Source organism: Vespula pensylvanica, chromosome 9, assembly GCF_014466175.1.
Source record: "Vespula pensylvanica isolate Volc-1 chromosome 9, ASM1446617v1, whole genome shotgun sequence".
Taxonomy (NCBI): domain Eukaryota; kingdom Metazoa; phylum Arthropoda; class Insecta; order Hymenoptera; family Vespidae; genus Vespula; species Vespula pensylvanica.
Window position 1 is genome coordinate 7,985,543 of NC_057693.1, and position 25,557 is coordinate 8,011,099.

Genomic DNA, 25,557 nt, shown 5'->3' on the forward strand with positions numbered 1-25,557 from the left:
ATATATATATATATGTTGCAATCTGTAGAAAGATGCAACATAGTTTAAAATAAGACATGTGTATATATATATATATACATATGTAAACTAATACATATATATATAGATATATATACATATATACGTACACACATACACAGATTATGTCTACATGCAGATGTTGAAATGAATGAGTATATAGTGGCATATGCAATGAGTGGCGTTAGGTAAGGTAGGGATACTACCGCAACAGCTTGCTTAAATTCCATCTAAATTCAAAACAGGACCAAAATTGCAAGGAAGGGATACGAATCTAACGATTGAGGCACACCACGATTCTAGCTAAGCAAATCCGTTGGCAAGAATCAATATGGTTGTTGGTCTTTTAAATATCTTTTCTAAGAATTCCTTATACATACGTCTACGTGATTTTCTATTTATTTTTCAAATATTTCTAATCCCACTATATATCTCCTACTATGAATAACAAGTTACAATGTATTATGAATAATGAATACAGCAGAAAAAATTCCTGCATTTAACACAATTATCTGCTATATTAAATAAATCTTTTTCTTATTGCATTTACTTTATATATATATATATATATATATATATATATAAAATATGTATACATATACATATACATATATGTATATATACACATCCATACATGCATATATATATATATATATATCATATTAGATCTGCGAAAAATATTACAATCCTGAAGAAAAAAAATATTTATTTCTAAAGGAATTAAACTTAATGTACTGGAATAAAAAATTACATAATTTAAAAATACACTTGTTTTTTTATAATAAGGATAATTACTACGATGTCATTATGTACTAGTAAATACTTGGTAATTGATCATCTTAAGCTTTTATAATATTACCATTTCAATATTGTTTATGCATTTTGAATGGACAATATGTGAAATTATAACAAAGATAATAGTGTATTGTAAACCAATCGCTGGCAGTTACATTTGCAATATCATAAGTGTAATACTAATAAAACTTGAAAGTATTAAAATTTAAAAAGTATCTATATAATTAGGAAGAAAAAAATCATATCTCGAATGTATTATGGTTTTTAAAGGCTAATAAGAGTGTTTGATGGTATAACAGAATTTACTGTAATATTTTCTTTAAAAAAAGAAGTATCGATCAATATATAAACTGGTAATATGTTCGTACAAATAAAATTGCAGTCCTTAATCCTATTTTTTACTGTACACTATGCAATCGATGCACACATATGATCACTCAAAATTAAAACAAAGTTTATTTTTAAAAAAAAAAAAAGCAGAATCTTCAGTTTCTCCTTTTTTTTTCTTTTTTGTTCTTTTTTATTTCCCTTAAATATATCTAATTCTATAAGAAGAGAGCTATCTTTGAACTTCTATTAGTAACAATGATTTGCCCTTTTCTAAACTTGATTAAACAATAGTATCGTATCTTGTACTATAAAATCAAGTTTTAATTATTATTAGATATATCTTTTTGTAGAATAACTTTTGAAAGTTTATAATTACAATAGTCGGCCTTAAACGCGAAGTATATATACCGCTTCACAAAAAAAAAAAAATTTAAGATAAATAGTTTTGAATGTAAATATTACCGTATTCTTTAAAACTTCTATATTAAATAATCACATTTAATATTTAATTGTCATCAGCATCATCATCGTCATCGGAAATATATTTCTTTGTAACTCTTTTCCTACGACCACCTCTACCTTCGCTTTTTCTACCTTTAAGTTTTATCTTCATTCTCACACTGGAATCAGCATCGGATCCTTCTTCACCGTCTGGAACATCATTGTAAAAAATAAATATGACGATAGTAATAACATATAAGAATGACAAATAATAATACCTTTGTCATCTAAATCGGAAATATTTCCTTCTTCCTCCAAACGTTGTCGAGCATTCGTAAATACAGATTGCAAAACTATAGAATCTTCATGAATAAGAGAAGCTTCTTCATTATAGATCTGTGCATTTTTACATAGTTGCATAAAATCTTTCTCCAATTCATCAAAGTCGGCGTACTAATAGATAGGAAAAAAAGAAATTGGAAATATTAATATAAGATATCTCGTATCGTTGGTAAAAAAGAAAATAAAAAATACAAAGAAATAAAAGAAAAAGAAAATAATATATATATATATATATATATATATATATATATATATATACATAAAATAATAATAATAAACTCAACGAAATACTTACTTTGCCTTCTTCGATTTTTTGCAACAATTTATTTATAGTTAATGGCTTTTTTATGATTTCATAATAATCTGGTAACTCTCGTCTGGATGGTAGCTTCATGAATGGTTCACTAAGTAATCTACCATCGGTACTATCGGTATAATTTACAACTACCATAATCAACTTTTTCATCGCACGTTTCATCTTTGGATCAATCGACGATCCAGCACCTCTTCGTTTCTTTGGCATAGGTTCGTCATCTTCTTCGCCTTTCTTCTTTCGTTTCCTTGTCTTTTTCTTCTTTTTATCATCCTCTTCTTCCTCGTCATATTCCGCACCATCATCATCGATAGCCTTTAACCATTCTTTCTCAGTGATACTATCCGTATAATCGACCTCTTTACGTTGCCTTGAACCTCTACCAAGATATCTTTCTTCATCTTCCTCGTAAGTCCATCTTTCTACTTCATCGTCATCCTTAACGAGCCAATCAGGTAATTCAGCTTCCTCCAATAATCGAGACTTTCTATTCGGTCCTAATTTAGCTTCTTCTCTTCTTCGTTCTAAATCCAATTTTTGAAATATTTCAAATTCACCTTCGGTTCTAGCGATCATTTGATTCACCGTCTCATCGTCCGGTACTTCGTTCTCTTCTTCATCCTCGGCATCATCCTGATGCAAAATACTCTGCAAGAACTGTTGACGCTCGGAACCTGTAGACTTTTGATCAAACATTCCAGCTTGAATGACTTTCTCGTCCATGTTTAATTTATATCTAGCCGCAGCTAATATCCTTTCTTCTACGGAATTTACGGTCATCAATCTAAGCACACGTACTTCGTTTTTTTGACCGATTCTGTGAGCTCGATCTTGTGCTTGTAAATCCTAAAATAATAGGGGATGAAATACTAGCGTTGGTATGCGCGTCTATATGTGTGTGTGTGTGTGTGTGTGTGTGTGTGCATCGTATGCACTTTATAGCATCATAGCAAACAATAAATCGTACCTGATGTGGATTCCAATCTGAATCAAAAATAATTACAGTATCAGCTGCTTGTAAATTCAAACCGAGACCACCAGCACGAGTGGACAGTAAGAAAAGAAAATATTCTGAACCAGGGTCATTGAACTTTCTTAACAAATCCCCTCTGTCTTCAGCCTTCGTTGTACCATCCAATCGCAGATACATAAATCCTCTCCAACTTAAGTAATCCTCCATAATCGTCATCAATTGTGTCATTTGACAGAAAAGCAATACTCTGTGGTTGGTAGCTTTCAATTTTGGAAGAATACGATCCAACAGTTCAAATTTTCCAGATGCCCGATATAAATCAGGTCTGTTAATTGAAAATGAATAAATATTTTAGATGAAATATATAAATATATAATCATCTTTATAATATAATTGTTAGACACATACCCAGTGATAACTCCGGATCCTTGTGTGCCAACATGTTCGCAATATTTTTCTTCGATAGCTTGAAACATGAAAGGATGATTACATAATTTTCTCAATTGTACAATAGTGTTCATTAAAGCCTTAGCACCACCCTTGCCCTGTTTGCCTTTCTCCGAACCATCTGTTAGTAGAACGCCTTTACTCTGCATATGCCTAAAATATATTCCTGCGTGAGCAAAAGTAAAAAGAAAATGTAATATTATTGGAATGGAAACCGAATGGATATTTACTTGTAAAGTACTTTTTGAAGTCCAGACATATCACATTTAATGATATATTCAACTTTGTCAGGTAATTGCGATTCAACTTCTTTTTTCAAACGTCTCAATAAAAATGGTCGCAAAACTTTGTGCAAACGGCGAATAATCAAAATAGTTTCTTCCTCGTTCAGTTCAACCTGCGGTCGCATAACATAGGTGTCAGAGTTGTTTACAAAAGTAAATAACAATTTATAGTAATTCATTTACCTTTTCACCAGTCGTTGCAAATGGTGCATTAAACCATTGTTCAAACGTACTACAAGATTTAAATATCGAAGGCAATAAGAAATTCAATAAAGCCCATAACTCAGGTAATTTATTCTGTAACGGTGTACCAGTTAACAAAAGCCTATGAGGTGCTAAATAATGCGTATTTAACACTTGTGTTAATTTGCAATGATGATTTTTCATTCTGTGACCTTCGTCGATAATCATATACTTCCATTGCAACTTTGCCAATACACCCTTATCCTTGATAACATATTCATATGTTGTTAATAGGACATTAAACTTAGTTGCTCGCATTTGAGATTGAATGGCACGTCTACCAGCTGGTGATCCCTTATAAGATACCACCACGACGCTAGGTGCCCATTTTTCGAACTCAAGAACCCAATTTGAAAGTGTACTAAAATAAGAAATATTGCAATATTAAATAATCGTGAAAAAAATATTTAATGATAAAATATTTATGGCAATAAAAAATTATTTTTCTTACGATAATGGAACAATGATTAAAAATGGACCATTGACTTTCTTCTTCTCCATTAGATATGTGACCAAAGCTATAGTTTGAATTGTCTTACCAAGACCCATTTCATCCGCCAAAATACCATTAAGATTATTATTAAACAGTGATACCAACCACTCCAAACCCTAAAATAATTCGTGTTCATTATAGAAATTGTTAGTTATTAAATATTATTGATACAATATAAAATATAGAACTCTCTTACTTTAATCTGATATTCTTTCAATTTTCCGTTAACCATAATTGAAGCTTGTTCTGTGACAACTTCGTGAACAGTATGTGCGATGCTATAATATGTTTGTTCTTCTGTTTTATATTCATCATCTTCGACCTTGGCTTTGTGTATCGTCTTTTTCACTTTTTCTTCTTCGGAATCGCCCATTGGTTTTTCTTTATCTATTGATATTAATAAAATGTTTATCGTTCGTTTATAATGAACATTATGAATAAGATATTATCAAATTTATTCTCACTCTCATCTTCCTCATCTTCATCGTCGTCTTCGCTTTCAGAATCGATTGGTTCCCAACCAGGATGAGCTTCTAAAAATGCAGAAAGTTGACTCATCAAAGGTGCTTCATCTCCAGTTAAAGTACGACCAGTTGCTACTTCGATAACGCCAACGCGAGTATCATCACTGGGGCTACCATCTTCATTAATTTCACCATCCTGAAGCTTCTTCTTCTTCTACAAATATATTCAAATAATGAAGATTTCATAATAGAGTAAAACAGAGTTAAAAAAAATCTTTCCGTACGTTTACTCCTACCTTTTTACGTTTCTGCTCTTCAACTTGCTTTCTCTTTTGTTCTATCTTATGTTGTTTCACCATTTCTGTAAGATTACTAATATATTCGTCAGTTTGCGATAAAAGGAAAGCTAAACGTTTGTCTTTCTTTTGATCGATCAATTTTCTATATCCTTCTTCATCCTCAGCCATAAGACGACGCATACGCTCCTTTTCGATACGTTCTTGTTCTTTCTTTTGTTCACGTTCAGCATTGGCATGATAGTTGAGTACAGCTTTATTGAGTCTAGCCAATTTGGCCACATTATTTCTATGAAATTCTTTGAAATCTTTACCATGTTGAAGAACTGAGCTAAGAAATTCCTGAAAGAAACAAAAAATACAATGACGTAAGGATTTATCGATATTACTATTGTAACAGTATCATTATCTTTTCTATATTAACATTTAAAACTTACTTGATGTTTTTGTCTACGTTTACGTTCAGCTTCCAACTTCTGTTGCTTTTCTAATTTTTCAGTGGCTCTTGCTTCTCTTAATCCTTGCTTTTTCGTACGCTTGTAAGCTTTTACATTAACTGCTGTTTCTAGAGTTGTATCCTTTCGAGTACATGCTATTATCTATGTAGAACAACAATAAAATTAGTTGACTCGTTTAACCTATAAAATAACTATATATATATATTATGACAGTAATAATTCTACCTCAGATCTAAGTTGTCGTTGAAAATTGAGTACCCTCAGCATCCGTAATTCTATCTGGACTTGAATACGAAGATCTTCGGGCATATTTGTTGGCAAGTTACTAAGTTGTTCCATTCTTAATGCAATACGAGCCGCAACTCTGTTATGTAAAGATCACGAACAACATGTTTAGTAGCCATTACTAACTGTAAGTATATCATTTGTTAGAAACATAATTTCTAACTTTTACCTATTCTCTCGTTCTTGCAAGATTAATAATGGATCCAATCCTACTGGCTTTGGAACACTCGTTACTCTATTAGTTTTAGCACCTTGTTGAGGTGGTTGTTGCTGTTGAGGTGTTTGACAACCCGGTCTTGGAGCACCTGCAGGACCTATTACATTAGGACCTGGAATTTGTGGTCCTGCAGTAGTAGTTGGTCCTTGAGATGGATCCATAGGACGTTGAGCCATACCCGGGGGTGGAGCTCCGCCTATTTGTGTTGAAGCAGAATAAAAGATCGACAGTTAGTAAATAGATTTCGATATATTATGCTTTATACGTTTACCTTGAACAGCAAGTGCTAATTGTTGTGACAAGGGCTGATTCCTTGCTAATATACGATACGCCATAATTTGTACTCTGTAAATAATAATGATAAAAATGTTTAATTGAGTATGAAATAAAAAAATATACTGGCACATACAGTTACAAAAACTATACCGTAATTGTTGTAACTGTTGAGCACTAAATGTTTGTTTCTCTCCCATGCTACTTCCTTGGCGAGCTCTTAGCGCTAGTAGTTGCGAATATCGTGGATCTTCCTGAAGACCTTTTTCTTCCATGGAATCTATAGCTTTTTGTAAAGCATTCAAATTTTCTTGACCAGGACCAGGTGGACCTGTAGGACCACTGGGCCCAATATGACCAGGTCCAGTTTGACTCATTTGATTTACCGGTGCACCTGGGCCCATTGGACCTGAACTTCCAGGAACTATTTGTCCTTGATTTGGCGTATTGGGACCTATCTGATTGGACGTCGGTTGTCCACCAAGTCCATTTGGGCCCATTTGACCGCTAGCAACTCCATGACTCATTTGATTGGCTGGTCCTCCTGGACCCATCTGATTACTTGGCCCATTGGGTCCTAGTTGATTTGTTGGCCCACTTTGAGACATCTGACTACTAGCTACCATTTGTCCTCCTGGTCCCAATTGCGGTCCACCAGGACCACCGCCGGGTCCCATTTGACCAGGTCCAGTAGGTCCATTCCCAGGTCCCATTGGACCACCAGGACCACTAGGTCCATTACCTGGACCCATTTGTCCACCAGGGCTACTTCCTGGTCCCATTTGTGTGCCCGGGCCACTTCCTGGTCCTAACTGACCCATCTGATTAGCAGGACCACTTTGACTCATTTGACTGCCAGGTCCCATTTGTCCTCCAGGTCCTATTTGATTACTTGGACTGTTTCCCACCGGTCTTCCACTTTGAGGCCCATTAGGACCTATTTGACCAGGTACCATCGATCCAACCGGTCCCTGTTGAGGATTTGGTCCTTGGCCGACTGGACCAGATCCACCTTGATTCTAAAAATCAAATTGATCGTAATCAATTATTATATTTAGAATATAAATTTATAAATACCAATTCATATTACTCGTATATATTCATATATATACACGTATATGATCGTGTACATTTAATATCACATATGTTGTATCGCATGTGACATAAAATTTTTTACTGAAAGATAAAAGGAAATACTTTACTTAAAAACTTATACCTCAACTTAACAATTACCTCATGCAATATATATATTTACTTCTTGGTATCTACTTTCTTATATCTTTCTCGTTCTTATATCTTTATTGTTAGATCTATATTATTGCAGGTATTATTATATCCATCTGTTATGAATTCGTTTCTTTCACGTTGTTTTTCTTTCTTCTTCTTCTTTGTGTGTGTGTGTGTGTGTGTGTGTTCATCGATTAGTTATATTTTTTATTTTTTCCTCAAGATAATGCATCAAGGAAAAAACAATAAAATATTAAATGGACGAGATATTTCCTATAACTTACCTCTTAATCGGTAAAAAAAAAAAAAGAAAAAAAAAAGAAAAAAGCTAAACTATGTCATTATAAACAATGAATTTTATTTAACATGTTAAACATGCGAACGAGTACAAATAATTGAAACAGACAAAACTAGTTAGCATACTTTCAACTAATAATTCGTAATATGACGTATACTAACAAGATTAATCGAAAGAAAAAAAGATAAAGGGTACAAAAAGATACTAGACTGACGAATTGTCCACGTGAAGGACCAAGTAAACATATTGTAGAGAATATGCATGCGAACAATAAGGCGAACACGCGATTACACGTGCTTGACTTGTGGCTAACATACACACACGACATTATTTTATTATATATTAAACGTTTTATACGTATAGAAGAACGATAGATCATGGCTTGTTCACGCCCCAAACCGAACGAAATCACGTTCATGGAGCATGCAAGGCATCCGGTGTACATGTACACAAGTGGGACTCAACGACATATCCGAAAGGATTTCACGTAATAAACACTTCTTCATTACGACACGATTACATTAAACATAAAAAAATCAATTTTTTCCTAGATCTATAAAATCAAAAATTTATTCTAATAATTGTCCGATTATTATATTCGTTATGTATTGATCAATTATTAATCTCGAAATAAAATGACGCAGGAAATAATTCGTATCGATTAATTGGATGTTATTAATAACTAATTATTGATCTAAGTGTTAAGCTGGAATAACTTTTCGCTGTTTAATCAATGTCCATAGAAACTATTAAAAATCATACGTTTACAATAGCTTAATTCTAATCCTTTTCTAACGGCTAGGATAAAAGAAAAAAGAAAATAAATATATAATGCTCTAATCTCCCTAGGCTTTATTCTATCAATATATCGCCAAGTAGAAAAAAATTCCACTGGCATTTAATATTCCTATTATGTCGACCAGATGCAAGCACATAATGGTGGTGGTGGTGGTGGTGGTGGTGGTGGTAGTAATTTAGTTGGGGGGTGAAGGGGCGCAAGTATACCATAAAACGGAGCTTCCTTCAACGACTCGCTATTAAAACCAAGACGGATCGTCAACCAAGTCAGTCGAAATTTGTTCGAGATAAAAAGTCAAACGTAAACCGTAATTTAAATTTTATCAATTTAGATCAGTGACATATACCATGATCGATCAAAAGGAACTCGATCGTATTTACGATTACGTTTTGAAACTTACTATCGAATCAGGAAAGGTAACTATAGAAATTTTTATCGTATAATTCTTGACAAAAATATTTGTCCTTTAAATGCAGATATTTGTCCTTTAAGACAATTAATTATTTTATAATATTATTATTCGAGACTATGTAGCGATTATATACAATTATCGATTTCAATGATCACGAATTTGTATCATTTAAAATTAATAAAAGTATGATGTCAATTGCTGTCTAGTGACCATTATTTATTCAAGGTCAAGCTACATTGATCCAATGAATTAACTACTTTTCAATGAATCTTCTTCTTCTTCTTCTTCAAATAATTCCATCTTGAATAATATATATGTGCATGTTATAATTTATCATACCTTCTATTCTAACTTCCACATTGATCACAATATGCTTATCACTGTCGCGTTTATTCAATCAAATTATTATCATATCTATGGCCTTCCAAATCTACGTGTAGAATGAATCACACAATAATCAATAAAATTAAAAGACTGTATTACGCGCATCGTGTAATGTATAATGTAGTATAACAATCGTATAATGTAGTATAACAACTTTTATGTGATATAATTTTTTTGTTTCTTAGGTAATACGAGAGGCCATTGAAAGATCTAATAAAAAGATCGAAACGAAAGCTGGCGATTGGGATTTAGTGACAGAGTACGATAAGAAGGTCGAAAAAATTTTGATCGATAATCTTGCTAAAGAATTCCCAAAACATAAGTTAGTATTTACCTTTTAACTAAACTCGTTAAAAATGAATTGAATCGATTGAAAAAAATAATGTTCGAATTGACACAATTGTAGATAAAAATGAATTAATTTTAACAATCATCTATATAGATCACTAATATGTATTATCATGATTGTAGATTCATCGGTGAGGAAACAGTCTCAACGACGAAATGCCTACCAGAACTGACAGATGCACCCACGTGGATCATCGATCCGATCGATGGAACGACCAATTTCGTTCATTCTTTTCCCTTCACTTGCATATCGATCGCTTTGTCTGTGAACAAAGAACTCCAACTGGGAATCGTATATAATCCCGCTTTGGAACAATTGTTTACTGCTAAGAAAGGTCATGGTGCATTTTTAAATGGCAAACCTATAAAATGTTCGAACATAAAAGGTATGAGTCGATAAAAAATAATCCTTTTTTCTATCTTTTTTTAATCGCAATCCTAAAGAAAGATTTATATAATGGAACGAACTCTTTCGTTTCTTTGATTAATAAATTACTAATAATTGACAGATTTGGAACATTCTTTGCTATGTTTGGAAACTTCCTTTGCAATAATAGAAGATATCAGAGATATCGTCTTGGGTAGACTCGAGGCATTCGTCACGATAGCTCATGGTATAAGAACAATGGGTTCAGCAGCCTTGTCACTTTGTTACGTAGCTATGGGTGCTATAGAAGGTTATCATTCAGACAATCTAATGCCTTGGGATGTAGCAGCAGGTGTGCTAATTATCCAAGAAGCTGGTGGTACAGTCATCGATACAAATGGTATTTGTCAAATAAAAGACAATTATTCTTTAATTTCAATCTAACGAAGTTATATAAATTACTATCTAATTGTTTTCCTCTTTATTTGTTTTTTATCGTTACATGCTAGGTGGAGAGTTAAAGATAATAGCTCCAAAGGTAGTGGCAGTTGGTAATGCAAAGTTAGGCAATGATTTAGTCAAACTGATCAAGCATGCGGATTCTAAAACCCATCTAAGAAGATCAATGCTTAAGGCGGCAACGTAATATTTTCGAAGTTGACTGCGAACAAGATAATAGAATTATCACCTTTTCTTAAACAACAATAATTATAAATATGACTGCTATCTTGCCAAAGTCTTACTAGTTTCTAAGGGGCAGCGAGACTGTTCTATTCGATTTATGGATAACTATTGTATTTCGTCGCGAAGTATTATCATAGTTTATAAAAAAAAGAAAGAGATACACACATATATATATATACATACATATTTAGACGCATACACATTGAAAAAATTCGATCAAGAAAACAGGTAACAATATAGATAAGTGTTTTACTTATAAAAATGATGTAAAAACTCGATAAAAATAATCTGAAGGATTATATTTTGTACGAAACAAAAGAAAAAATCAATGTTACAAGAAATAAATGAATAATATATAAACGTTTCGAAGGTAGTTTTAGGTTGATCGACTGATGACAATCGATCTATCGACAGTCCGAAATTATTTTTAAATCGCTGATCGTTTCAAACTTGTACTTCAGGAACGTCGCATCGCGCAATGTAATTACTCAAGTACACGTAATAGGTTTGTAATAAAAATAATGAAATATAAATATCACATTAAATCAGAATTCATCTTAAATGTGGAAATCCATTTACCGACGCCATCTTCGGAATCAGATATCATTGCTTAAGAAGATAAGAGCGAAGCAGACATCACGCGTATCTAATCGAACAGTCATTCTATCGAAAGTCTCTTTCTCGACGATTATGGCAAATGATCAGGATATCGAGAAATACTTTGAATTCGCGAAAAATCTAACGTTAGAAGCTGGACAGGTACGTCGATGAGAATTAGATGAATACGAGCAATATCACGTTCCTTAAATTTTCTTTCTTTTTCGTAGACGATTAAAAACGTCGATGATACGGATAAAATCATAAAATCTAAATCAATAGGAAAAGATCTGGTAACGAATTTTGATCACCAAATCGAGGAATTCCTGATCAATGCTCTTAGCAAGGAATTTCCTGATCACAAGTGAGTACAATAAGAATCAAGAGTTAAATGAATGATGTTTTATCAAAACCTTCTCGATAATGCAGATTCATCGCGGAAGAAGCAACTGGTCTATCGGAATTACCAGAATTAACAGACTCGCCAACATGGTTAATCGATCCGATCGACGGTACAGTTAATTTCATACACAATTTTTCACAATACTGCATCTCGGTAGGTTTAACGATATGTAAGGAGGTGGTCCTAGGAATCATTTACAATCCTGTTAGTTGCGAACTATATACGGCAAAAAAAGGCCAAGGTGCATTTCTAAATGAAAAACCTATTCGAGTATCCAAAATAACAGGTAAATTATAATTATAATACTACGTACTTTTTTTCTTCTTTCCCTTTCTAAACAATTTTTTTTTTTAATGACTATTTTCTTTTTTCATCACTATTTTTTTTATTAGATATATTTTGCTCTATACATTCTTATTTTTATATAGAACTGAAGAAGAGTTTATTGGCGTTTGAAGTGGGGAGTTTACGAGTACAGAAAAACCGTGACATTGCTTGGGCTAGATTCTTTGCTCTATTCGACTCATGTCAAACGTGAGTTAAAGTAATGCTAATCGGTAAAAGCTAAAAATCAGAATATCTAATAAAAACGTTTTAAAAATCTTTATCGGTCATTTTTTAGCATTAGAAACGTAGGCTCAGCTACGTTATCGATGGCATATGTGGCTAAAGGCGTAATCGATTGCTTTCAAATGGATGGTCTTCAACCTTGGGATGTGGCAGCAGGAATGATTATAGTCACTGAAGCCGGTGGTACCTTAATAGATTCGAAAGGTACAACAGCGAATCGAGCTATTCGATATTTGTCGTTGACCTTCTTCCTTTTACTTTTTTATTTCTCCTCCCTTTCCTTTTTTCTTTTTACTAAGGATTTTTACATTCACCTTAGGTGGACCTTACAATCTAATGAAACCAAACATCATAGTCGCGTCTACAGCGCAATTGGCTTGCGAGGTGACGAAACTGATCGTTGATACAGATTTGAAAACCCAAAGAAAAAGACTTCAACGAACTTGATCGTATTTTCTACTCACATGTAATATTGTAATATTGTACAAATTAAGAAAAAACAAAATAATTCTCCTATCTCTAAACATGTAAATGTTCGATTAATAGTTTTGTGCGTCGTAACAATACTGAAAAGCCAATAAAAAGAAGTTAAGTGATGAGAAAAAAAAAAGTTCCACGTGAAATCGTTCCACGTGACGGGTCACGAGGTACAATTAGGTATGAAATTTATTCCTCGCAAATGGTATTACGTAAATTTTAATTACATCGAATCAAGATAGAATCGATTTGTCTTTTTTTATGTTTAATCCCTAAATTTACTTGATGAACATTTCGTAGGCTTGTGTCTAATATACGACAGTCTTGAAATGTCGTCGGTAAAATTATTTAAAGCTATTCGCATAAACCGAATGCAATTAAAATTATCATTGCGCGTAAACATCGCTATCTTGTTATAACAAACCAATTAGGTCTACTACATTACTACTACTATTAAAATGTATACATTTGTGAGAACATTTTTATGCAACATAGAGATAGAGATAGAGATATTAAATCAAAGATAAAATCATTTAGCATAAAGTTAGAAAAACGATGTTTGATCATCATCTCTCGAAATCTTACTACTTCTATACCCACTCCAAGAGAATCATTAGTAAGAAACATAAGAGATACAATATTGTAACCAGACAGTCTACCTTGAAGCCTTTTCATAAGTCGATCGTAAAGGAGACATTCTATACTACGTCCAGCTTGAAAAAATTTCATTAGAAAATGGCACGAGGAATTGAAGATGAATATTACGAAATAGCATTGAATCTTGTGCAGGAATGTGCAAAGGTAAGTTTCATTGAACAAAACTTAAAACGATAAGAAGACTAAAAAATACTTTTGAAGTATTGATCAATTCATCATCTACGAATCTATGAAATACCCATGTTAATTATTGTCACGAATAAACTTTTTGACGTTTCGTTTTTTAAAAAGATTCTGAAAGACGCCATTACCGGGTCTAAAAGTATAAATAAAAAATTAGGTGATTGGGATCTCGTAACTGAATATGACAAAAAGATAGAGGATATTATTATTGGTAAATTGAAGAATTTATATCCAAGTCATAAGTAAGTAAATGAATCATTAATAATTATCAAGAAATATCATTAACCAATTACCGAGTTATTACAAATTATCCTTCAACCTTGTCTTAGATTTATTGCAGAGGAATCGACCGGACAAAAATTACCTGAATTAACTAATGATCCTACCTGGATCATTGATCCCATTGATGGTACAGTTAATTTTATACACGGATTCCCTCATACTTGCGTCGTCATTGGATTAGCCATTCAAAAGGAAATGGTCTTGGGTATAGTTTACAATCCAATCCATGAACAATTATTTACAGCTCGTAAGGATAAAGGAGCTTTTTTAAATGGAAAACGAATTAAAGTATCGGAAATTCAAGGTGAGAAAAATAAATGAAAGGGAGAAAGAGAAAGAAAGAGAGAAAATATTTGAGACAATACGGAGATTCTAAAGAAGAGATTTTTAAGAAATAAATTTTATCTTGTCAGACATATCGAAAGCTTTGATCTGCATAGAATCTGGTTTTATGAAGATTGATCATATGAGAGAGAAAACTGTCGAAAGAATTCAAGCTATTGCACGAGTAGCACAAAGGTAAGACAAAAAAAAACGAATTATAATACACGTACACATCCACACACGCACGGACACTTGTTTAACACACACACGTTTAAATAAATTCATATGAATTTAAAAGGAGAAAAAAAAATTACTTAATCTTATCCGACAGATATTGTTGCTTCAAGGGGAAAAAAAAACTGTAGTTAAAATAATTAATTAAAAAATAATAAAAAAATAATTTACCCCTTTTCCAAATGCCCGATCATTTCTACAACGTTGACCTTGCTTGATATTCTGATTTATTTTTTTTAAGTATTCGTTCTCTTGGTGTGGCCGCGTTAACACTTTGTTACGTCGCCTTGGGTGTAGTGGAAGGTTATTATATCGAAGGTCCTGGCATTTCCACGTGGGATATCGCGGCAGCATCCTTGATTATAACTGAAGCAGGTGGTATAGTGGTTGATCGCGTAACAGGTAATCTACGTCTTTTTAAAATTTTAAGTTTACATAAGACGGTTAGATATTTAATAATGGAAAGTTTTAAAACCAGTACGTTAATTCCTCGAGAAAACTATTGTTTAACAAAATTAATAATAATAATAATAATAACAATAGTAGTAGTAATAATAGTAATAATAATAATAATAGTTTAAAAATTTAATACAGGTGAGAAAATCGATATTATGAAACCACGAGCAATCGGTGCTTGCAACGAGAAGATCGCGAAGGAATTCGTTAGGATAATACGTGAAGCCGATGAAAAAGTGTCCTTGAGAAATAAACAATAATATAAGAATATATCTCGTTCTATAATTTATGTATTTGTTATGAATCAATTAAACATAACGTAGTGTTTGAATATTTGCTTATTATCGAATATCCTTGTCAATTGTTTTCTTTTTTCAAAAAAATAAGTTGAAAAAGAGGCGATACTAATAAGTTCGTAAATGACTACCATAAATGTGATCCTTCATTATGTACTATCGTAAATATAATTATAGATAATATGATTATTCTTTCTTATACGTATGCATTATGATATCTTTGTACATAAGTACGTCGATCAAAAGTAAGATAAAAGTATAAAAATTCCCAAGGCTAAGGAAAAAAAGAACATCGTTCTAAGAAATACCATTCACATTATTTGAATGACGTGATAGGGAAAATCGCACGCTCACTAAATACTTGGAAAATGAATGAATGAGAATAGTGGAAACTCAGATGTGAACGTGGTCTATTATATTCGAGTGAAGAGATTCTGATATTTTATTATTTCGAGTTAGTTCGAACGAATAACTTTCTAACACATTAAAATCAATTGTAAATCAAATTGACGTTGTAAAGAACGTTACTTGTGTGTATATATATATATATATATATACACATGATTCACAATACGTACATCAGTCGAAAGTAACGCTTTATATTAATTCCACACTTAACTTCTTTCTCTTTTACATATTAACTGCATCTGCTAGCTAGATCAAGCAAGGTTTCTTCGTTCGTTTAAGGCACCGTCGATCAAGCGAAAGTGTTTGTGGGAGTGTCAATATTAATCAAGTGTTGTAACAGTCGCGAAGCAGAAGCAAAATGACCGATATAGACGAATGTTATAATTTAGCGAGTGAATTAGTTCTGTTAGCAGGCGAGGTGAGTGAAAATATTTTTGTTAAATATGTACATATATCATAAAAAACGAAATAGAAATCACGCTATTAAAGGTCATGGTCGCGCTAATCCTCACTAAAATGTAAAATACATTTATTCAGTTTGAAACGTGTAATATATAAAAACTCCTTTTACTATCCTTTCTATTATTTATCCAACTTTTAGATAATACAAGATTCTATCAACAAAAAGAAAACTACTCATTGTAAAAGTATTGACTGGGATCTTGTTACGGAATATGACCATAAGATAGAAGATGAAATGATTAAACGACTGATCGAAAGATTTCCATCACATAAGTATGTTTAAATAATGACTAATAACAATTTATACAGAAAGAGATAACACATCTTTGATTTCCAGATTTATTGGAGAAGAAAGTGTAGCAAAGAATGGATTACCAAAATTAACAGACGACCCAACATGGATAATAGATCCTATAGATGGCACTACAAATTTTGTACATCGATTTCCACATACTTGCATTTCCTTGGCTCTTTTAATAAATAAAAAAGCAGAAATAGGAATCGTTTATAATCCTGTCATGAAACAATTTTTTTCTGCGAAAAGAAACTGTGGAGCATTCCTTAATGGAAAACCAATACAAACGTCTCATATACAAGGTAAGCACAACTACTTGCTATTATTATACTCAAAAACTATTTTCAATGTAGAGATTAAAATTAAAATAAACAATTTTTCTATAATGTATTATCGCCTATTCTTAATATATTTTTGTAAAAAAATGTTAAAACTTATCCAATGTTTCTAGATTTATCTGAAGCATTAATCGCTATGGAACCATGGCTTGCCAAAGATAAAACATATTTAGTCAGTGTATACACTAGAATGCATGCTTTAATTCAAGGAACCCATGGGTAAATACATAATAGAATTAAATATGTAATTTAATATTATATCTTATTAATAATTTCTATTAACAAATCTTATTAATAATTATTAATTTTTTTCTCATTTGCAGAATACGGTCCTTAGGAACCGCAGCACTTACATTATGTTATGTCGCAATGGGTGCTGTTGAAGCATATCATATTGAAGGAATAGATGCTTGGGATGTAGCCGCGGGCAAATTAATAATAGAAGAAGCAGGAGGAATTGTGATAAGTACAAATGGTATATCATAAATAGAAATTTTTCATTTGTTGAATTATGAAAATATGCTGATATTGATTAACCTTAATTTTATAGGAGATGAATTGGATTTAATGATTCCAAAAGTTATAGCAGCTTGCAATCGATCCATTGCAGAACAACTTGTGGAACTTTTTAAAAAAACAGATTTAAAATCTATTAACAAAAATTTGTATTAAGTATAAATATAAGTGTATATGTTTAGTTAAAAAATAATATTTTATATTCTATGAATTGTATAATATATTTATTTATCAATAAATAAGACTTATTTTGTATTTTCTATTTTATTAAATATTTTTAATAGCTAATTATAACAGTCATTTGAATAGCATCAGTAGCATTTATTCCATCAATATATGAATGTAATTATCATATTTTTTTGTAACATATAATCAATAAAAAACAATAAAACATAAAAAAGAAACATTGAATATGTTATACAAGCCGTAATAATTTATAAAAAATGATAAGAATTAAATACCTGAGGACCCATGTTGGGTGGCATTTGCTGTGGATGAGGTGGATAATTCTGTTGTTGCGATGGTGGTTGTTGTGGAGGTTGTGACATAGGAGGTCCACCCGGTGGCATTGGTGGGCCACCTTGATATCCTTGCGTCGGACTGTGTGGATGATGTTGTGGTGGGCCCATGGGGCTGCCTTGAGGATTCGACGGAGATGGAGCTTGCTGCGGAGGACCCATTGGGCTTGGAGCTTGTGGCGGTGGCATAGGAGAAGATTGAGGCGATGGACTCGCCATATTGCTACAGTCAGACTCCAGCTTACTCAATAATTATATCCTACGCAAATATTATGTTAAGTGTTAGTTTAAATTATATATTTAAATTATACTTTGTTTGAAATGATAAAATATCAGTTTCCACTTTACTAATCTATTGCCTTGCTCCAACGATAACAATTTCCAAAAAATAAATTTCTGCTTAAATTTGATACTTAAATATATTCAATGATAATTATTTTAAATTCTATTTGCATTACGCGCGTTACTAATTATCACTACACTTCCTTGCCAGAGAAATATCTAACAAGCTACTATAAAAAAAACTGTTAATACCAACACAACAAACCTACATACAATAATTTATTTATATTCTCCAATAATCATAAAAAACAAACATAACCAATAAAACCGCTTAGAAGTTGTATAAATGGTAAATAAATCGACAGAGTATTGAAATTAAAATATTCCTTTCGTTCGTCGAAATTTCGTCGAACCTTTTGCAAGCTTATAATTACATGTTGAATTTAACGTACCGTCTGTAAGACCAGCTTAAAATGACGAGAAAAAACACAATAAACTCCAATGATCCTAGAACGAATCTTCCCAGTTTTTCTACGGGTAATTATCTAAAAAAAATTACACTGTATCCAGATACACTGATGAATGCAAGCAACCGGCCATCTTGATTTCAAGCTTCCGTAAGGCTAGTCATTGAGTCATAATGTCGCCCATTTCTTCAGGTTATTCGACTTTGTAAACTTTTTTAGACTTTTGTCTAATATTCCTACCTTTCCCAGAATAATCTTTTAAGAAACGGCGTTAATGATATAAAATAAAATATCGATGAAATTGTCACAAATTGATTTTTACTAACGTAAAAAATGTTCGCGTGACAACGATCGTTTCGTGATAGAACGACCGTAGAGTAATGGTCACTCGACATGATAGATTTAATTATAATCGAATCGCGAAGATAATTACATATTCCGTTGTATAAAAGGAACAAAAAATTGAACAACGATAAAATAATTATTCAAGATCAATTCGTAATTGTTCGATCGATATAAATATTTTCAATCAAATTTAACGCGTATCTCTGTGGGTACAAAGAGCTCCTGCACACACATACACGCGCGTGTTTCGATTCTTCGACTGTGTTTAACCATTTCAAGTTGTAGAGCCTCTGTAAAAATGGCTCTCGTTAAAAAATGTATGACGTTAAGAACTATATTATTATCGAGAAATAATGTAAAATTACATATAAAAGTTAACTATAGCCATGACAGTGAGTACTGTAATGTTGATCTTAATTCATTCTTGCTTAACACTTTAATAGGTTATTATTTTATTACATAAGTTTTTATTTATCTAATAACTTATTCCCATTATTTCTATATTTTATGCTGATATTATGAATAATATATAAATGTCATCACATTGTGTATTACGCTTTTTTAAATTAATGTTATCCTTTTTCTATTTATTTTATCTTTCCCTTAAGTAAAGCCATATCTCTACAAGTGGAGAGCCAAAAAAGAAGTACCAAAAACATCGGAAGAAATTGAGGCGGCAGCTAAAAAATATAACTTACATCCACGAGAATATAAAACTTATGATGAGGATGGATTTGGATTTGGTGATTATCCAAAACTTCCATATATAGGTAATGAAGCTAAAGATCCTTATTATCCCTGGGATTTTCCTGCATTAAAGAGAAATTTTAATGAAGCGGTAATTATTAAAATAAAATTGAATTTTCCAAATTTCATAGATTTCTATATTAGTACCATGTTTCTTAGATACATATTGAAGCAGATCAAATAGGAGAAGATCGTTATGCTGCTGGAGTTCGAACTCCAATTTCAGGTGTAGGAACAGTCGCAATGTTTCTTAGTGTGGTAACAGTTTTTGGAAGTCTTTATTGGATTTTTAGATATTATCCTTGGTTCCAACCTGTTGTAAGTTCTTGAGTAATATAAAAATGATATATTATTCTATATCTTTAACATTATTTATAAATATATTTATGATTTTTTTTTAGATGCAAAAGCAATACCCTAAACCTGGTGTAACACATTATACCTTCGAATCACTACGTTAATTATAAAATATGAAATGTTACAATACTTTGTAGATGTCATAAATGATGTATGTACAAAAAATATATTTATGAAATTCATCATTTATATTCATATTTATTAATATTTAATGAAAATTATTTTTGTTATGTAAGAAGTGCAGAATTTTATCAATGATTTGCACAGAATAAGTTGCATATAGTTTTATCATCGGCCATAATTCGTCAATGACATTTAGCGCCCTCACTGACTAACTCTCAGAACTTGTATGTAATGTTTGGGCGGTCATTGATGAAATTTGTCGTTAATTATACGATTGTTATTTGTGATACTTTACAAGAATTATTTTAAGAATAAAGTGATGTTGTATAAGTTATAAAATGGGTAAAGAAAATGATACAGATAATTCAAAAAAAAGGAGAAAATCTATTAGTACTAGTACTATAACATGGTTGAAAGATGGAGATATGTATAAGGTTAATTTTTATCTTATTTATCAAAAACAATATTTAAAAAGCAAAGTTTTAATATAAAATTTTATTGTGTAGACGATAATTACTAATGAAGAAAAAGAAGCCTTGGATAGATCACCTGAAAGTGATTCGCAATGCTTCTTAACCACTTGTGAAAATATTCGTAAAGCTATGAGTAAAATAGCGAAATTAAAAGCTAGCAGTGATCCAAACGTATATATATTAATTTGTTACAGAATTTTTTCTTTTTCTAAATATTATTAATTCATATGTAATCTATCGTATATATAAAAATGATATTTCAGGCTGAGGACGAAGTACACGAATTACAAATCCAAACATCATTAGCATTTATCGAATTAAAAAAACTTAATAGAATGGAGAAGTTTCGTACTAAATTTGCCAGAGATTCTTTAGTCACAGCAAAAAGTAGTGTAGATAGCAAGCATTTACATTTACAGAATTTATTATATGAAGTCATGCACCTAAAAAAAGAAGTTATCAAATGTCTCCAATTTAAGTATGTTTTTATATTCTTTATAATGATTTTGATACATATATAAAAAAAAATAGATAAAAATAAAAAAAAAAAACTTATATTTTTACTTTCAGATCTAAGGATGAATTGATACAACTTGTATCAGAAGAAGAATTTTATAAAGAAGCTCCTGAAAACATTTGTAGACCTGTATGTAAAAAAAAAAAAAAAGAAATATGCAAAATTTATATCGTAAACATTTAATATTAGTTTTGTTTCTTTTTAATTAATGATTATTATATTTATCTCAGGAAATAACAAAAATAAATCCACATCAATTAAGATTAGCTCGTCTTGAATGGGAATTAACTCAACGAAAACAACTAGCTGCTTTATGTGATGAATTAACAGAAAGCAAAAAAGCAGTTACAGTTGATATGGAATCCAAACAAACTAGATTGGACAACCTTGCACCACAACTTCTAACCATACTAGAAGTAACTTTTTTATATTCTAATATACTTAATTCCATTCTATTATTTATGTATTTATAAATATGTTTATACAGGCAAGTAAACCATTGCAAGAAAGTCTTGGTCTTCCATTAGATAAAGTTAGACAAGAACATCAAAAAGCAGCTTTACTTGCATCACCATTGTATGTACTTTACGCAAAAGCAACAGCATATCGAGATGCATATGGTATGTTTAGTATTATATATTCATAATTTATTTTTCCAATATTAATAAATTATTTTGTAGATAATACATTAATCATAAAAGTGGAAGGAGACGAAGACGAAGCAAAACGTACAAATAATCAAGATGGATTGCAAGAATCTGATTCAGATCCTGAAACTCAATTAGAAAATATTGTAGAAGAGACACCTGTACACAAAAAAAGACATCACAGATTGTCTAGAGAAGCTAGACAAGAAGAAAAAAGATTAAAACTATTGCAGAGGCATCCTTTAAATGTAACACTCGTCATTTCATTGAAAAGTGAGTTATTTCATAAAATACTAGATATAATTTAGAAGATATAAAAATGAATGCTCTTTTTCAGATGAGACCAAATTAACATTACAATTCTTTTACATGATACATCTAAAAGTTGTTACAGTAGAATCTAAACTTGAAACAGATGTTTCTGGAGGAATTAGTGCTGGGTAATTACAACTTTATAATACTACTTACATATAATTGTGTATCTATATTGATAAAATTTTTTTTTTACAACAGAGATATGCTTGTATCAGAATCAGTTCTTCGTGAATTATATCCCAATGATTTAGGTATAGAAAGCCCAAATCCAGCCAATCATTACCAATTAGCACGCCACAATTTAGGACTATTTTCAACATTAGGATTAGGTATTCCTTATAGATGGGCTCAAAGAATGGCTGGGTTGCACTTTATCTCAGCTAATCCACATGATCAAAAAGTAAATAGCTTTTATTAAATACTTCATATTAAATAAGGATTTAGCAATTTTTTCACATAGTATTTAATTTACAGCTTACTGTTCAAGAATCAACACAAGATAGTGTTGTAAGTGTTCTGAAAGAAATAAAAAGACGAGTAAAAGCACGATTAGAATTATGTAGAGAAATTCGTCGATTGGAATCAGGGAATTTACCTATATTTGTAAATACCATTGATCCTCTGCCTCAAAAAATTACTACAATATTGCATAAATTTACTACAATGACATGGAAAAATTACGCAAATTATGCAAACGTACCCATATGTCGAGAAGGATTGGTATCAGCTGTTGATATATTTTATGAAGCTGTATTACGTCGTGGAAGCAGTACAGTCTTTTTTTAAATTAATTTATTTAACTTAATAATAAAAAAAAAAAAGAATATATTAGATATTAAATATGAATTTTTTTCTAGGTGAACTCATTGCTAGAATTGCTATAAAACCAGATTATCCAAAGGTAGCTGCATTGTTCAGTATAAGCATAAGTCCTATGGTCCCTGCATCTGCAGATATTTTAAGAGACATTGAACGTGAAGTAAACGTTATGTGGACAAAACCACCCACCATATCAGCACAATTACAACGTTTAAGAGCGTGTTTCGATATATATTTAGAAACAGAAAGCATGGCACCTAAAGAAAAAATATTTTTTCATCCTGTCAAAGGTCGTACCCGTGCAAGACCTTATAAATATTTGACCTTAGGAGGAGGAATATTTACTCATCGTTAATCATTGTAATATAAAATATTTTTCCATTACTTTGTTCCATAAATATTGATATCCAAAAAAAATTTTTATCAAAACGCTGAGTTATATTTTTTGTATATTACTTATATAACAATTGATGTAATTGGTAATGTAGTCTCCATTCTGGAGACACTGATGAGATAATTACGTAATATATATCTTAAGTGTTTGTTTTCTGCTGACAACTTATTACATTCTTTCTTCATCAAAATATTTTCGACTTTTATATGATTATAACGCATCCAAAACTTTTCTAATTTTTGAAATGGTTTAGATATCTGTATATATACATATATTTTATATATATAAAATTTATATAAAATTTATATTATTAACATAAACACTTACACAATGCATAGTTGATTCTTCTACAGTATCTATGTCAGAAGAAATATACATTTTAATAGACACTGATAATGGTTCTAATTCTGAACATAACTTCATCAATGATAATAATGCAAAACCTTTTTTAGTAATTTTTTCCAAATCCTGTAAATGTAGAAAAAATATAAAAAAATAAATTACATTAAGCATTAATTTCGTTTCTCACCTTTGTGACATTATTACAAACAATACTTAATTTCTTTAATTGTGTAGATTCTAAAATCTGATTAGTTCTAAAATTTTTTTTTATCACCAATGATTTGTTTTTCATAAATTTCATTTGATATTTTAATTCACTAATGCTAAACTTCCTTTTTTCTAATAAATTTTCTATTTCATTCTTTACAGTATTAATTGTATTTTGTAATTGTGTACTTAATTTTGGATATTGGGTCATTTCAGCAAAATTGGCATCATCTTGCTCTTTTAAAAATTCATATTGTTTTCTCTTAGTTTCTGTAGTTCTATTATATTCTAACATTATCTCATTTAATTGTTTTGATAAACTTTCTATTTTAATAGAAATATTGTTTTGAAGTTCTAACATCATATCTTTTCTCTATAAATAAAAAAGAAAGAATATAAAAAAAACATTCGATAAAACATAGTCAGTAGATTTTCAAAACGAGAATTATTAATTCAATTTTGTTACCAATGAAATTATATTACAAATATTAATAGCATTTTGTGATCTTGTTTTTGTTAATATTTTTTCCAATTCTATTTTCTCATTTGTAGTAATAAATTTTATTTCTTTACAAGCCCTTTCCATATTTATTTTCAATTTATTTAATTCTATAGTTTCTTCACCTTGAATGCTATGCACTTTACAAATGTAATTATCACATAAAGTTTTAAGTTTTTGCCTGTATAGTTCTATGACAAAAAAAAAATTTTCTTTTTTCAAATTTTTGTAAGGATATATATCTAAAAAATTATAAGCGTAATAATTACCAATAATTTTATCTATTATTCCAATATGAGCTTCTTGCAACCTTCTATGATCAATATCTGCCATCTTTATTTCTACGTGCAATAACTGTACTATTTTATCCTTATTATTTATCATTCTATCAAAGTTTTTCCAAAGATACGTTACATCTTCGTAAAATTCTTTACATTTAATCTGACGAAGGATAAATCGCCACTGTTCATTTATTTTTGCTGTATTTAATCTTGAAAAAGCTTCTTCACGTTTCAATTTGTTCTAAATGAAAAATTCCATTATCTTAAATATTAGTAAAATGAAAATATATAAAATATTTTATATACGTATATATAGTTTATTGTCGGGAATATGTTACCTTACTAAAAATTGCTACCAATTGTTGTTTTCGTCTTTTTGCTTCTAATTCTAATTCTGCACGATGTTGCATATAACGAACACGTTCTTCTTCACTCATACGAGCAAACTTATTAACTTTACCTTTTCTTTTTAATGGCATTTTTCTTTTATATTAAATTATTTAATATATTTATATCAAATACAAAGGAGATATTT

The 25,557-nt window shown here is 30.9% G+C and overlaps 7 protein-coding genes across 12 annotated transcripts; 5 read left to right on the forward strand and 2 right to left on the reverse strand.

Moving 5' to 3' along the window:
* Positions 1–707: 707 nt before the first annotated feature.
* On the reverse strand, positions 708–19,185 carry LOC122631766 (ATP-dependent helicase brm). Of its 3 annotated transcripts, none has more exons than XM_043817844.1 (18): positions 19,049–19,185; positions 18,151–18,466; positions 6,826–7,691; positions 6,671–6,744; positions 6,352–6,595; positions 6,123–6,261; positions 5,877–6,038; positions 5,440–5,781; positions 5,144–5,357; positions 4,876–5,066; positions 4,638–4,795; positions 4,127–4,547; positions 3,890–4,056; positions 3,621–3,812; positions 3,207–3,537; positions 2,222–3,085; positions 1,863–2,037; positions 708–1,794 (listed from the first exon to the last, which is right to left on the reverse strand). In XM_043817844.1, exons 2-18 carry the CDS (start codon positions 18,424–18,426, stop codon positions 1,649–1,651), a joined length of 4,962 nt encoding a protein of 1,653 aa, XP_043673779.1. In that variant the 5' UTR covers positions 18,427–18,466; positions 19,049–19,185; the 3' UTR covers positions 708–1,648. The 3 variants fall into 3 exon arrangements, with proteins under 3 accessions (XP_043673779.1, XP_043673778.1, XP_043673780.1); XM_043817843.1 differs by having other exon boundaries at positions 18,942–19,080; XM_043817845.1 differs by lacking the exons at positions 18,151–18,466; positions 19,049–19,185 and adding an exon at positions 15,090–15,412.
* LOC122631777 (inositol monophosphatase 2-like) lies at positions 9,222–11,555 on the forward strand. The gene is made up of 5 exons (XM_043817859.1): positions 9,222–9,412; positions 9,978–10,114; positions 10,264–10,526; positions 10,650–10,907; positions 11,017–11,555. Exons 1-5 carry the CDS (start codon positions 9,344–9,346, stop codon positions 11,151–11,153), a joined length of 864 nt encoding a protein of 287 aa, XP_043673794.1. The 5' UTR covers positions 9,222–9,343; the 3' UTR covers positions 11,154–11,555.
* LOC122631776 (inositol monophosphatase 3-like) lies at positions 11,700–13,482 on the forward strand. The gene is made up of 6 exons (XM_043817857.1): positions 11,700–11,950; positions 12,019–12,152; positions 12,218–12,477; positions 12,620–12,725; positions 12,814–12,965; positions 13,081–13,482. The coding sequence occupies exons 1-6, from the start codon at positions 11,753–11,755 to the stop codon at positions 13,206–13,208; spliced, it is 978 nt and encodes a 325-aa protein (XP_043673792.1). The 5' UTR covers positions 11,700–11,752; the 3' UTR covers positions 13,209–13,482.
* On the forward strand, positions 15,644–17,902 carry LOC122631778 (inositol monophosphatase 1-like). Of its 2 annotated transcripts, none has more exons than XM_043817860.1 (7): positions 15,644–16,124; positions 16,325–16,496; positions 16,680–16,813; positions 16,878–17,137; positions 17,287–17,392; positions 17,497–17,648; positions 17,724–17,902. In XM_043817860.1, exons 2-7 carry the CDS (start codon positions 16,437–16,439, stop codon positions 17,843–17,845), a joined length of 834 nt encoding a protein of 277 aa, XP_043673795.1. In that variant the 5' UTR covers positions 15,644–16,124; positions 16,325–16,436; the 3' UTR covers positions 17,846–17,902. The 2 variants fall into 2 exon arrangements, with proteins under 2 accessions (XP_043673795.1, XP_043673796.1); XM_043817861.1 differs by having other exon boundaries at positions 16,329–16,496.
* LOC122631781 (NADH dehydrogenase [ubiquinone] 1 beta subcomplex subunit 8, mitochondrial) lies at positions 18,976–20,594 on the forward strand. Of its 3 annotated transcripts, none has more exons than XM_043817867.1 (4): positions 18,976–19,026; positions 19,915–20,139; positions 20,208–20,366; positions 20,450–20,594. In XM_043817867.1, the coding sequence occupies exons 1-4, from the start codon at positions 18,991–18,993 to the stop codon at positions 20,507–20,509; spliced, it is 480 nt and encodes a 159-aa protein (XP_043673802.1). In that variant the 5' UTR covers positions 18,976–18,990; the 3' UTR covers positions 20,510–20,594. The 3 variants fall into 3 exon arrangements, with proteins under 3 accessions (XP_043673802.1, XP_043673804.1, XP_043673801.1); XM_043817869.1 differs by lacking the exon at positions 18,976–19,026 and adding an exon at positions 19,550–19,693; XM_043817866.1 differs by lacking the exon at positions 18,976–19,026 and adding an exon at positions 19,555–19,693 and having other exon boundaries at positions 19,910–20,139.
* A 147-nt stretch (positions 20,595–20,741) lies between these two features.
* LOC122631771 (THO complex subunit 5 homolog) lies at positions 20,742–23,857 on the forward strand. The gene is made up of 11 exons (XM_043817850.1): positions 20,742–20,962; positions 21,035–21,172; positions 21,265–21,479; positions 21,572–21,647; positions 21,749–21,934; positions 22,006–22,138; positions 22,199–22,438; positions 22,503–22,605; positions 22,679–22,880; positions 22,955–23,249; positions 23,338–23,857. Exons 1-11 carry the CDS (start codon positions 20,867–20,869, stop codon positions 23,652–23,654), a joined length of 2,001 nt encoding a protein of 666 aa, XP_043673785.1. The 5' UTR covers positions 20,742–20,866; the 3' UTR covers positions 23,655–23,857.
* LOC122631784 (dynein regulatory complex subunit 2) lies at positions 23,756–25,508 on the reverse strand. The gene is made up of 5 exons (XM_043817872.1): positions 25,361–25,508; positions 24,709–25,263; positions 24,223–24,615; positions 24,021–24,161; positions 23,756–23,950 (listed from the first exon to the last, which is right to left on the reverse strand). The coding sequence occupies exons 1-5, from the start codon at positions 25,499–25,501 to the stop codon at positions 23,756–23,758; spliced, it is 1,425 nt and encodes a 474-aa protein (XP_043673807.1). The 5' UTR covers positions 25,502–25,508.
* Positions 25,509–25,557: the final 49 nt, after the last annotated feature.

Bases quoted from the DNA above. Each gene is read 5' to 3' on its own strand.
- LOC122631777 (XM_043817859.1), top strand. From the start codon at position 9,344: ATGATCGATCAAAAGGAACTCGATCGTATTTACGATTACGTTTTGAAA. The intron at 10,115-10,263 runs GTTAGTATTTAC...TCATGATTGTAG, and splicing joins AAAGAATTCCCAAAACATAA to ATTCATCGGTGAGGAAACAG. The intron at 10,527-10,649 runs GTATGAGTCGAT...AATAATTGACAG, and splicing joins AAAATGTTCGAACATAAAAG to ATTTGGAACATTCTTTGCTA.
- LOC122631776 (XM_043817857.1), top strand. From the start codon at position 11,753: ATGTGGAAATCCATTTACCGACGCCATCTTCGGAATCAGATATCATTG. The intron at 12,726-12,813 runs GTGAGTTAAAGT...GTCATTTTTTAG, and splicing joins CTATTCGACTCATGTCAAAC to CATTAGAAACGTAGGCTCAG. The intron at 12,966-13,080 runs GTACAACAGCGA...CATTCACCTTAG, and splicing joins TACCTTAATAGATTCGAAAG to GTGGACCTTACAATCTAATG.
- LOC122631778 (XM_043817860.1), top strand. From the start codon at position 16,437: ATGACCGATATAGACGAATGTTATAATTTAGCGAGTGAATTAGTTCTG. The intron at 16,814-16,877 runs GTATGTTTAAAT...TTTGATTTCCAG, and splicing joins GAAAGATTTCCATCACATAA to ATTTATTGGAGAAGAAAGTG. The intron at 17,649-17,723 runs GTATATCATAAA...TTAATTTTATAG, and splicing joins AATTGTGATAAGTACAAATG to GAGATGAATTGGATTTAATG.
- LOC122631766 (XM_043817844.1), bottom strand. From the start codon at position 18,426: ATGGCGAGTCCATCGCCTCAATCTTCTCCTATGCCACCGCCACAAGCT. The intron at 6,596-6,670 runs GTAAACGTATAA...CAACACAAATAG, and splicing joins ATTAGCACTTGCTGTTCAAG to GCGGAGCTCCACCCCCGGGT. The intron at 4,057-4,126 runs GTAAATGAATTA...ATGCGACCGCAG, and splicing joins TTGCAACGACTGGTGAAAAG to GTTGAACTGAACGAGGAAGA.
- LOC122631781 (XM_043817866.1), top strand. From the start codon at position 19,600: ATGGCTCTCGTTAAAAAATGTATGACGTTAAGAACTATATTATTATCG. The intron at 19,694-19,909 runs GTGAGTACTGTA...CTTTCCCTTAAG, and splicing joins AGTTAACTATAGCCATGACA to TAAAGCCATATCTCTACAAG. The intron at 20,367-20,449 runs GTAAGTTCTTGA...ATTTTTTTTTAG, and splicing joins ATCCTTGGTTCCAACCTGTT to ATGCAAAAGCAATACCCTAA.
- LOC122631771 (XM_043817850.1), top strand. From the start codon at position 20,867: ATGGGTAAAGAAAATGATACAGATAATTCAAAAAAAAGGAGAAAATCT. The intron at 21,648-21,748 runs GTATGTAAAAAA...TATTTATCTCAG, and splicing joins CTGAAAACATTTGTAGACCT to GAAATAACAAAAATAAATCC. The intron at 22,606-22,678 runs GTAATTACAACT...TTTTTACAACAG, and splicing joins TCTGGAGGAATTAGTGCTGG to AGATATGCTTGTATCAGAAT.
- LOC122631784 (XM_043817872.1), bottom strand. From the start codon at position 25,501: ATGCCATTAAAAAGAAAAGGTAAAGTTAATAAGTTTGCTCGTATGAGT. The intron at 25,264-25,360 runs GTAACATATTCC...TTTTTCATTTAG, and splicing joins TGGTAGCAATTTTTAGTAAG to AACAAATTGAAACGTGAAGA. The intron at 24,616-24,708 runs GTAACAAAATTG...TTTTATTTATAG, and splicing joins TTTGTAATATAATTTCATTG to AGAAAAGATATGATGTTAGA.